Here is a 12971-nt window from a genome sequence, read left to right on the forward strand (position 1 = left end):
GCTCCGCCGTCGTTGTTCATCCAAAGCCAGGTCGATTCTGTTGTGTTCAAATGTTTTCAGAGCAATCTGGTTCAGCAAACATAGGAAACAGAACGGCCTTTTCAGTGTAGCACATTCACAGAGCCAATCCTTCCTTTTGCACCACTCGGTCTGAAAAGTACAAACAATTTTCTGTCCCTTCCTTTGGTGAAGATCCGCTAGGTCAGGCGTTGGTCTCCCGACACTTAAAAGTTGACGCTTTTCTTCAGAAGAAAGCCGTGAAAACTGTTTTAGCTGCGGGAGGATGTGTGTCAATTCACGAAAGCACCGAGAACGTAGAAGTGCAGCACTGGCATAGTACGTTCAAAAGCAGCGTAGCGATCTGCCTTTTTACGTACATATCAAACTATATGGGAACTGACTGTGCATGCGCAAACCCACATCCCTACGATAATATGACAGGGAAAGGCACAGCAGGGCTGTAGCTGCTCTGTGCTGGCAACGGCTACATTACTGACACCCACAGGCAAGGCTAGCATACAACGCAAGGCTGAATAGCTTGTGCAGCCTCTGCCTGGCCAGAAGATGGTGATGTTGATGTTGTCATTTTTATAAGGCTGTGAAAAGCACCAAATGCTGCCACATTCAAACCTATTGTAAGGTATCTGAAATCAAAAAATAAACATTAACATTAACTGAATAATTTCATTTTTGCTAATAGCCTTGGTTAGGCAGTGCCTACCCTGACTGCACACCACTGTGTATTATGCGTGTTACTGGAGGATTCCACTAGAGGGCAAACCAGAGAACTCAGACCGTCTGTCAGTCTGTTTGTCTGTGTGTCTGTGTCCTTCGCATATCTCGAGAACCGTTCATCCGATCTACTTCACACGTGGCTGGTGTATTGCTGGGGACCCCATGGAGTGCTTTGTTGAATTTGGTGCACTTTGGACACACGACACTTTCAATATCAATAAACTTTGAATAAACAAGCAAACAGCACTGCATTCACCAGTGGAGGCAGGGGTTCAGGGCTCTGCAGACGGAGTCCAACATGTCGTCCGCAGCGGGCAGACCGCGGCATATTAACTGCTGGATCCTGGATATAGCCTGCTAACCCTACATGTACGCTGGATAAAAATATAACTAAACTTTTCTTCACTTCCCTGGAGTCAACGAGTACAAGTGGATAGCCTACTGGAACAGCGGCACTCTGCCATTGCAACTCAAATTGAGTTTTTGCCATTCTAACTTATAACATTACCGCCGGCAAAATACCTCCATTCATGAAATCCATGCTCTGCTTTAGAACCGTGGTGGTTATGTCAACGCAAGCGACTAAAATGCCTATTTGGGAATGAATACCTCTGCTAAGTGTATTTCACCAATGTTGCAGCCGGTACTACTTGTGCAACTTGGGTGTGTTTTCCCCCATGAGTAAGACTGTATTGAGAGCAACTACAATCACTTTGTGAGCTCCCAGCTCCCACGAAGTGATTGCATTCTTCTACGGACTGTATACCTCGCTGTCAGACTTGATACTAACTTATAACACTAACAACGTTACTGCTAGCTAAATACCTCCGCTAATTAAATCCATGCTCTACTTTATAGCCGAGGTGGTTATGTCAAAGCAAGCGAGTAATACGCCTATTTGGAAATTACCTCTGCTAAGTGTATTTCACCGATGTTTCTGACCGTGAGTAACCGCAACCTGGGTGTGTTTTTTCCTGTGAACCAGTGTGTTTCACCGAGGTCTGACCGCGAGCAGCCTCGACTTGGGTGTGTGATGCAACTCTGTCATGGCAGGTGTATTGCTAAGGACCCAAGTTGTTTGTTTAAGCAGTTCTTGAGAAAGCTGCAAGTAGCAACTCCACAGGCCAGTCATTCAGCCCGTTCTGAGTGGGCACTGCACTAGTTTTGTTAATTCTGAGATCACAGCAGAAGAACCGACAGTGGCACCATCGTAGATGGTATGTAAGGCTCCTAACTCAAGCAGACGCAAGTATGTTTCTACTTGTTCTCCTACACTGCCCCAACCGTCCATGTGCGCATTGCAACATTGCAGACACATAGCGTTAATTTCTGAGGACGTGCACAACCAATGCTCCAAATGGACGCACGATACACGAGGCAGCTGTGATGCACTCGCGTACTTATAAGCAAGTATACCTCTGGCTTAAATGTCTATTCAACTCACAATACTGCCATTAGTCCCAGTTTGTGCCTTCCAGTCACAGAGCAAAGACTCTTCTAAACATTTGGAGGATGGTGATTGCTAAAAAAAATTGAGCAAAGCTAAGTCATTTCCAGCTACCTTCTTTGTTTCGATTAATAAAAAGAGATACGGTTAAAAATCTTCTTTTATTGTGAAACAGATGGAAAATCTTTTCATACACAGGGTTTGAAAAGAAGACAAAGAACACTGTCTATCACTTGTCCTCATATTGTTGATGATAATTTGGTCCTCAGACCTTCATACAGATAAACAGCACCCTACATATATAGAGGCTATAGGCTCTCACCAAGCAGAGGGCTTCAGCTACACTCTCCACTTCCAGTGGGCATTCAAATTAAAGTCAAGGAGCTCAAAAACATAAAAACACATGTGACACTGAACAAGTCTAATTGCACATTTTTGAAGTAAGAAAGAGAGAAACGGACACTATGAACTATTTCATGGCGTACTGTTTTACAGTATACACTATACTGCTGTGTTACATGTGTTTTAAGTGTGTGTATGTGCATACACTGCTGATGTCTATGTGTTTTAAGCCTGTGGGTGATAACAAAGGCACCGTGTTGAAGGTCATCAGATATTCTGTTGCCCTCCTACACACTCCTGCCAGTCCTATGTGTGTGTGTGTGTGTGTGTGTGTGTGTGTGTGTGTGTTTCCCTCTACTCCTACACAGACCTTGACATAGTTTGAGGTCAGTGATTAAAAGCAGCCCTCTCACACACCCCATCAGAGACAATGGGGAAAAACACACACTAATCGTCAAACTTCACCAACAGCATAACCTCACTGAAGTACTGAGTGTGTGTGTGTGTGTGTGTGTGTGTGTGTGTGTGTGCACGCATTCAAACCAATTGTTGACGTTGTTAAAACAGATTTTTTTCCAGAATACTGTCCTCTTTCTTCCATATTTTGAAGGACAGCAATACACTTTACATTTAACCCCCCCACATGCACTCCCCAGGATGCTTACATGCGTCAAATTATCCTCAATTCATCCTCACGGCACATGCACACACACTTACTCTGAGATGTGGACAAAGATGTCGCTGCCCCCGTCGACTGGCGTGATGAAGCCATGGCCTTTGGCGCGGGAAAAACATTTACACACACCATTAAATGCTGGACCCTGCGATGCGAGAGCCGTCCTGCACGGAGAGAGAGATACAGAAAGAGGGGTGGAGTGATGAAGAGCATCCAGCTATGTCAGTATATCAAAATACACTGATCATTTGGATTGGCTAGCAGAGGAAAATTCTTTCTTTTCCTGTTCCATTATGATCCTATCAAACACTTGCAGTCATATACGAGAGATAACATGATTTGTCATTTAGTTTTTAAATGCACAGGGAAGGGATTTCTGATATTTTGAAGTAGAAAAGTGGACTCAGTAGAGTGTCTCCCTCTCCCCTCCCAAACAAAGAAGAGCTGAATCTCACTTATCTGGCAGCCGCGAAGGTAACAACAATAAGGGATGTATTCATCTCGTATTGAGCCTAACTTTAGGGGATCATAACATATCAGGTATAGGAATTCATCTGTAGCAACTTTCCTATGGATGTAAATTTTTTAGCCACAACAAAGACTAAACTGTGGCCTTCTACTGACTAGAGAAGGCTTGTTTTTAGCCAATTGCCGGAAATCAGAGGTTGTTGCGGGCTGAGTTTTCAAGCTAGAGTGAAGATAACGATATCATATAGGGATGTCACGGTACCACAAATCTTGTAGTCGATAACAATACCAGTGAATTTCCACGATTCTCGATACCAAATTCGATACCAAGGTAAAAAAACAAAAAACAAACAATAAATCCCCTGTAATGTGTACATGTGTCTATATAAACTGGAAAAACAAAGTTCGGAAACATGTGTTTGGTGGATTATTTCTCTGTTGTTACAATGCTAATGGTCATTGTATTTTACATCGTTGGAAAGCCTGTTTATTTACCTTCACAATGATGTCCAACTTGTAAGGATCATGCATTTGTGGGATGAGCAGCACAGCTGATTATGTGGGTAGCGCCCAAGAAAAATGTTCCAAAATGCTCCGTCAATGGTAAACAATGTATTCTCCTGTTGGTACTGACTCTTGTTTTGAGTTGTTTGGTGGATTGGATGATTGAACTCTCTATCAGTAACAAGGAACAAACAAGACATATTGGCTATTTACACTTTATTCATTTAATCCACCGTCAGGAGCCTCAGTAGTGGTGGAAGATCCATACGCAGCCACAACAGCCTGGCACCTCCTCCTCATGCTGGTCACCAACCTGGTCACACATTGCTGTGGGATGGCGTTCCATTCCTCAACCAGGATTCGTTGCAGGTCAGCCAGCGTGGTTGTGTTGGTCACTCTAACACGTACAGCATGCCCAAGCTGATCCTACAAGTGTTGAATTGGGTTGAGGTCTGGACTCTTGGCAGGCCGTTCCATTCTCTCTACTCCCACATTGTGGAGGTAGTCTGTGATAACCCTGGCTCTGTGGGGGCGAGCGTTGTCATCTTGGAGGATGAAGTTAGGTCCCAGATTGTGGAGATATGGGATCGCCACTGGCTGCAGAATCTCATCCCGATATCTCCCTGCATTGAGATGGCCTTCAATGATGACAAGCCTTGTTTTGTCAGTGAGGGAGATGCCGGCCCACACCATGACACTGCCCCCACCAAAAGCTGTTACTCCATCGGTTCAACAATCAGCATAGCGTTCTCCACGTCGTCTCCATACTTTGACCCTGCCATCAGACTTTGGCAGACAGAACCTGGACTCATCACTGAACATGACATTCCCCCACATGTTCAGGTTCCATTGTCTGTGTTTTCAACACCAGCGCCAACGGGCCTGACGGTGAAGGGCAGTCATTGCAGGCTTCCTGGTAGCCTTATGAGAATACACTGTTTACCATTGACGGAGCATTTTGGAACATTTTTCTTGGGCGCTGCCCACATAATCAGCTGTGCTGCTCATCCCACAAATGCATGATCCTTACAAGTTGGACATCATTGCGAAGGTAAATAAACAGGCTTTCCAACGACGTAAAATACAATGACCATTAGCATTGTAACAACAGAGAAATAATCCACCAAACACAAGTTTACTAACTTTTTTTCCCCCAGTTTATATCCTCAGACTGCAGGCACTAGTTTAAATTCACTGACATAGTGATATTTCACTGGGTATAGGCTACCAGAGGTGGGACCAAGTCATTGTTTTGCAAGTCACAAGTAAGTCTCAAGTCTGTGACTCAAGTCCCAACTCAGGTCTTGAGTCCTAAACAAGCCATATGAGCTCTTCACCAGAAGTAATGTGAGTTTAACAGCAGAGTAACTGGATCCAACTGGTGCTCAGTAACATAACGTTAGTTCTTCATGGTTTTCTCCTGAAACTTGATTCAATTCACCGGAAATACAGAGTCCAGAGTTCAATAAAAAAACAAAACACCACTTTTCAGAGATTTAACAATAAGCAACAAAAGATAGAAATTCAGCTTGTTCAGTTCAGTTCAGTTTTTTCCCTCACGAGTGAATCATCTCGAACATAAAGGATCTCTGCATCTCTGGATCTCGCTGCTGCATGGCGCTGTTGTGTGTGTGTGTGTGTGTGTGTGTGTGTGTGTGTGTGTGTGTGTGTGTGTGTGTGTGTGTGTGTGTGTGTGTGTGTGTGTCAAACTTCCACAGAGAGCAGAGGACAGAAGCAGGGGGGTTTCTGAGCGGTGTACAGAAGAGAAGTGTTCGCCATTCAATCGCCGAAAAATGTAATTCTTGCAGAAATCTCCAAATGTCAAAAGTTTTTGGTCCCAAATCACAGCATGGCTTTTTCTATGGTGTTCCTCAAGGTCTTGGTGTCTTAATGTGGTATTTTGGAGGGATTATTGTTCATTTTGATCAATTCTCCAGTGGTAAAAAATGTTTAAATTTAGCACCAAATCTGTGGAACAAATGGTATCAACCCAAAATTGTTGCAACAACTTATGAGACATAATAGAGCATGGGGATGGTCATCATATACTTCTATCATAATGTTCTAAACCCTTATACACTTTCACAATTTATTTGTAATTAATTAATTAATTCACGTTTATTCTGATTAATAACTAGAACAACTTGACACACAGTGCTGAGCTGCATCTAAAATTAATCTTCAGGTTTCCAGCTTTCAGATGATGTACATCACTTCTATGTGACATCTACTGTTGATCTGCTATCTCCCCCTAAAGATCCCCTGGACCACCCTAAAGATCCCCTGGATCCCCCTAAAGAAGACTAAAATGGGTCTTTAGTGGGTCTCAGGAAGACTCACCACAGCCCAACAACAATTCCTCTCTTACTGCCTCATCACAGCAAGAAAACTACTACTTAAGTGACATCTACTGTTGACTTTGTACCTACCCCTGAACATCCCTTGTCCCCCACCCCTACCCCTCTATAAAAAAGGGGGCAGAATGGTAAGGGGTCAAGGACCTTTAATGAATATGCTAGCATTGCTAGCATATGCTAGCAAGGGATAACTTTGTCACAGGTACAGGGATGCTAAACAATGAAATGTAGTGACTGAGTGGCCCTGAGTTGACCTGCGTCCAGTTGTCCAAAAAATATTTGAATATGTGAACAGGCTGATGATGTGCAGTGTCCAATAGAAACAGCAGACATAATACGAGACAACTTAAAGCTGCAGCAGTCAGTTTATTTTTGGCATCATAGGGCTAAAATCCTATAATAACCTTTCAGCATATTGTAATTCAAGTGTTCTGAGAGATAACTAGACTTCTGCTCCTCCTCATGGCTCTGTTTTCAGGCTTTAGAACATCTAGCCCGTGACGGGAGACTTTGACCAATCACAGGTCATTTCAGAGAGAGAGCGTTCCTATTGGCTGTGCTCCGGTCATGCGTTCCTTCACCAGATTTCACAATGGCGGCGGTATCACAAACTTTCTAATTTTACAGCTACACCGTGCACTACAAGATGATTCTGAGATCATCTAAGGAGAGAAATAGGCATTAACGTAACAGAATATTGAGTCATATTTGATCAGCGCTGCCTAGTTTGACCGTTTGGTCGGAGATCGAGAGTGATTGACAGCTGGCTCTTTTAGATGGCAGCTAGACAGTAGACCTCAGATCAGCTCTTACTGCTTGTTTTCCTCCGGTCCGTGAAATCTTGCAGATGCCGTTAGGAGTACCGGAGGACACCGGACGACACAGAGGAACATGATTTTTTTTCAGGTTACCAGTTTCATGTACTACTGTCATGATATAGCGACCGTTTTATAAAAATAAGTTTTTTTAATAATATTTGCTCCAGTCTCACCTACTGCTGCTTTAAGTGAGTGGGTTTAGACTAGCTTCTGTTCTGCCTTTAACCCCATTCAAGATTCAACTAATGAATTCAGCAAGATTCACTTACTCCACTGGAAACATGGCAGCTAATATTACACTTGTGTGTTTGTGTGTGTGTGTGTGTGTGCGTGTGTACTCACTGTGAGACGGTCCTGGTTCTGCGTGTGGGCAGAGGGCTGGGGATGAGGCAGCCTCTCATGGGGGAAGGTGAGCGGTCTCTGTGCCTGCAGGCTGGAGGATGCAGGGATTCTGACGGGACAAAAAACAGTGTGTTACATCAGGACAAATAACACACGGCAGTACGGTGTTGGTTGGTTCTGTACTACACTTCCAGGAAACAGACACCAGTCATCAGTAGAGTGACTAAGTATCAGTGGTGGAAGAAGTATTCACATTGTTTACTTAAGTAAACACTAAATGTTCGAGAGGAAAAACTGTTATGTCCATTTTCAAAGGGGTCCCTTGACCTCTGACCTCCAGTTCAGTGAATGTAAATGGGTTCTATGGGTACCCACAAGTCTCCCCTTTACAGACATGCCCACTTAATGATAATCACATGCAGTTTGGGGCAAGTCATAGTCAAGTCAGCACACTGACACACTGACAGCTGTTGTTGTCTGTTGGGCTGCAGTTTGCCATGTTATCATTGGAGCATATTGTTTTATGATAAATGCAGTACCTGTGAGGGTTTCTGGACAATATCTGTCATTGTTTTGTGTTGTTTATTGATTTACAATAATAAATATAAACATACATTTGCATAAAGCAGCATATTTGCCCACTCCCATGTTGATAAGAGGATTAAATACTTGACTAATCTCCCTTTAAGGTTCATTTAGAACAGATAAAAAAAAATTTGCAATAAATGGTGATTAACTATGGACAATCATGTGATTAAACGCGATTAGATATTTGAATAGATTGAATGAATCACAGCCCTAGTCACAACGTCTGCTGTATCAGCCGTGTGTTTACTACGTGTTGATTTGCATAAAGAGCGGGGAAGTGAGATCCGATCACTCCTATGGGTGTGGTCGGATATAGCAGTGGTCACTCCTATTATGAACTCCAACAGTGCTGGATTTTCTTTCCCATAATGCAAGTTCCTTCAAATATTTTTTATTGAGCCAAGGACTGTATGTTCAGCGTTGTTTCAATGCTCATTTCCATTTACAGGTAAGAATCACAAAACCACGTTCCTTTGCATTCACAAATATGGATATACAGATCATATAATAGATATAGGATTGCATTCTGAGAACAGAAATCAAAAATGAGTAAAGCAAAAGGGAAAGGAAAAAAAATCTTCAAAACAAAGGAAATAAACTATTAAATAAAGTCAAACTAAAACGACAGAGGTAAAATAAATATGTAAATGCTTAAGTAAAGGAGACATAATTCAAATCTAATTGTAGGAATAGGAGCACATCACTGATATTCCTTCTCTATCTCCTGTTTCATTGTCCCCTAACCTTCTCTCCCTCACCAGCTCATTAGATTAGATAAAAGAAACAGTGCATAAGTATAGACTACAACTCAGGACCATCAGACTGTGGGAGTCTGCCATTTAAGATACATCTTGTCCTTTCCAAATATAAGGTACTAATTAGATCACACAGCCACACCCTGGGAGGTAAGAACAGTTGTTTCTTTCCATGACATAAGTAGTAGTTTTCTTGCTGTGATGGGGCAGTAAGAGATGAATTGCTGTTGGGCTGTGGTGAGACCCACTAAAGACCCATTCTAGTCTTCTTTAGGGGGGTCCAGGGGGTCTTTAGGGGAGTCCAGGAGGTCTTTAGGGGGGTCCAGGGGATCTTTAGGTGGATATAGCAGATCAACAGTAGTTGACCACATAGAAGTGGTGTACATCATCTGAAAGATGGAAACCTGAAGATGAATTTGAGATGCAGCTCAGCACTGTGTGTCAAGTTGTTCTAGTTATTAATCAGAAATAAATATGAATTAATTAAAATAAATTGTGAAAGTGTATAAGGGTCTAGAACATTATGATAGAAGTATATGATGACCATCCCCATGCTCTATTATGTCTCATAAGTTGTTGCAACAATTTTGGGTTGATATCATTTGTTCCACAGATTTGGTGCTAAATTTAACCATTTTTTACCACTGGAGAATTGATCAAAATGATCAATAATCCCTCCAAAATACCACATTCAGACACCGAGACCACCATAGAAAAAGCCATGCTGTGATTTGGGATCAAAAACTTTTGACATTTGGAGATTTCTGCAAGAATTAAATTTTTCGGCGATCGAATGGCGAACACTTCTCTTCTGTACACTGCTCAGAAACCCCCTTATAGTCAATCTAGCTAGGAAAGCCATCCATCCTCTGAATGCTCCAGGTCTCTAGTTTGATCCATCCATCCTCTGAATGCTCTAGGTCTCTAGTCTGATCCATCCATCCTCTGAATGCTCTAGGTCTCTAGTCTGATCCATCCATCCTCTGAATGCTCTAGGTCTCTAGTTTGTGGCTATAAAGTTTCATGAGGCTGTGATTATCCTAGAGGTCATCACAGGTCATTTTATACAGGGAGGTCAATAAAATGTCTCCTATGGGGACTAACATCATCACACATGAATACAGTTGGGCTCCTTGGATCCACCAGAGTCTCAGCTTTACAGTGAGACAATTTATGTAATTCAACACTGTTTAGGGATCCCAGTATGCAGAAATATTCAAACACATCATTTTAGAATAGGAAACGATAACACATTTATACAGCATGTGATTATCATATGTCTGTAAAGGGGAGACTGGTGGGTACTCATAGAACCCATTTACATTCACATATCTGGAGGTCAGAGGTCAAGGGACCCCATTGAAAATGACCATGACAGTTTTTCCTCGCCAAAATTTAGTGTAACTTCTTAGCGTTATTTAACGATCTTCCGACACATAGTTTTGTGTTGTTAATTCATTTGCAATAATAAATATATTTACATACATTTACAGTATTAAATGTTAATTTGCGATTAAATATTGAAATCATTGACAGCCCCAATTTTGATAGTTTCTGATTTGATGCAAGTGGAACCTAAATATACTTAAAGGGACTGTTTGTAACTTCTTACACGTATAAATCACCCGGGTCGGTGTCCCATGCGCGCTCGCATATGCGCGTTCGTGTGTGTCTCCGCTGTTCAGACTCAGACTCCAACACAAACTACAATGAAGCACCAAAACCACCTCTTGGTTGTATCTAGTGAAGCCCGTCTGTTAAACAGTGTTGGCCGCGGTCGGAGGACGCGGGGGAGACCGTAGCTTTGGTCTCCAGGACCGGAGTCTCTGCTGTACTCTGCTCCTCTGCTCCTCTGCCTGTCTTCACTCAGCTCGCTCCACCTCACGTGCATGCGCGCACACTCCACACTAGAGAGTTTGTGCAGAAATAACTGCTGCAGCTCCTCCAGACCAACAGAGGTTTCCCGTGTCTTGTGAAGTGACGGGGCTCCGCAGAGAGAAACGTTATCGTCTCCGACCAAAACTCCAGTGTCTCCCCTGTTCCCTCCGGCCGCGGTCGGGAGGCTGAGGCAGGAAAAGCCAACACTAGGATCAGCATTGATTCATGGAGAGACCTTCGTCTGGTCAGCTAACATTACTGCCAAGCAGCTGAAATATAGAGTGATATTGTGCTTTTAGCTGACGTGTGTCGCCTCACTGTGTTGAGCGATACTCATTCATGTCTATTTAGAGCGAGCAAGCGCAAGCCCGACGCTGACTTTCGTTGACTTAACGGCCACAGGTGTCGCTGTTAACAAGACATTCTGATTCTTACTAACAGTCCCTTTAAGTAGCCTACACGCATGAGATGCTTATGAAACTAATGTTGTACTTTAGTAAATGTATTAAATATGTACTATTTTGGTAGGCAAACGTAACCATGAACACATCAAGTAGAATCTCATTATATTTAATCATATCTTGAATATGTATTTGAACATAATACAGCTTTAGTTGACTTTCTGAAGAGATAAAGGGGTTGCTGAGGGATCTAAAGTTCAGTTTCAGTTGGTTTGTTTCTCTCGTTGTGTGCTTTTTTTTGGTTTATTTGGGAGTATGGGTGTGGAGGGAAGGGACGGGGGGGTATGAGAATACTCAGTGTACTGCTATGTTTGTCTGTTCATCCATTGGCGACTGCTGATTATTGTACACTCTCCCCAAACAAAAAGACGACAGATAAACTGATCTTCATGTGTAAAATCAGTGGAGTGCCCCTTTAAGGCAGGTTATGCTACAGTGTTGTACATTTGGTCAGCAGTCTCAGGATACTTTACCTGGTGACCCTGGAGAACGTGGGGATCCTGCAGAGGTCACCGGAGGGGTCCTGGCCCGAGATGACATCATGGAAGATGTAGAGTCAAAGGATGGAGAAGAAGGAGTGGGGGGAGGGAGGTCACTCAAAAGGGAGCACAGCAGAGGATGTTAAACACCTGGGGAGACGAGGACAGGAGGAGATGTTTAGAGTCTTGGAACTGATCGTAGTGACAAGCAAACATACTCACCAGCATCCGCTGCTTAATGCACCAGCACACACTAAAGTAAGAGTATCACTTAAAAACACGTCTTTGTTCAGCTTCATCATCTCCTCCTCACCCCGAAAAACACAACACACACTGAATCAGTGACCCGCTGGAGCCATGCTCAGAACCCTCGTTACCGTGGCTACACTAGTTTGAGGAAAACAGTCCCCTCATTCACCTCAGCGTGGGACTTACATCATCAGTCATGATGATGCTATGAAGCTATGTCAACCAATTAGGGAAAGGCAAAAAAGAAAACCTCCATTGACTGAACTTTCCGTTACTCATATTGTTCAAAGAGAAGAGAAAAGTCATGAGGGGGCGAGGGGGGAGAGGGGAGAGGGGGCTGTTAGACAAATATAATAAAAGGAAACGATGACCGAGGCACCAGGTTAGTGAGCTCCTGGACTCAATATGTCTCAGTAATTCAATGGTTGTTTAATGAAGGGGGGGCCGGGGGGGGGATTTTCCATTTTCCAGGATTTCAAAAACATAATTTAAAGGAACAGTGTGCAACATTTCGGGGGATCTATTAATGGAATATAATATTCATAACTATGTTTTCATTAGTGTGTAATCACCTACAACTAAGAATCATTGTGTTTCCGTTAGCTTAGAATGAGTCCTTCATATCTCCATAGGGATTGGGCCCTCTTCATGGAGTCCTCCATGTTTCCACAGTAGCCCAGAACGGACAAACCCTTTCGCACGGTCAGCGTAGTTCTCCAACACGCTTGTGAAACTGTGGTAACTGCAGGTAGCGGCAGAGTGCGAAACCGTGGTACCGCCAGCCGCCGTCTGACTTCCGTTGCTCCTAAAGTAGTGGTATTATGGTATGGATGACCTCTGAGCAAGGCGATCAGCGTTACCACAGTCTTGAA

At 43.2% G+C, this 12971-nt stretch overlaps 1 protein-coding gene across 1 annotated transcript in view; it reads right to left on the minus strand.

Annotated features, from left to right (window-relative positions):
• Positions 1-12971, minus strand: part of carhsp1 (calcium regulated heat stable protein 1) — a 53679-nt gene that overhangs the window by 4757 nt on the left and 35951 nt on the right. Inside the window, exons 2-4 of the mRNA XM_074654952.1 lie at positions 11845-12000; positions 7690-7798; positions 3242-3364 (exon numbers count right to left, since the gene is read on the minus strand). Of these exons, the coding sequence (XP_074511053.1) occupies positions 3242-3364; positions 7690-7798; positions 11845-11914 (302 nt within the window). The 5' untranslated portion in view covers positions 11915-12000. The remainder of the gene's footprint in view (positions 1-3241; positions 3365-7689; positions 7799-11844; positions 12001-12971) is intronic.

The sequence above is a fragment of the Sebastes fasciatus genome, chromosome 13 (genome assembly GCF_043250625.1).
Source record: "Sebastes fasciatus isolate fSebFas1 chromosome 13, fSebFas1.pri, whole genome shotgun sequence".
NCBI lineage: Eukaryota > Metazoa > Chordata > Actinopteri > Perciformes > Sebastidae > Sebastes > Sebastes fasciatus.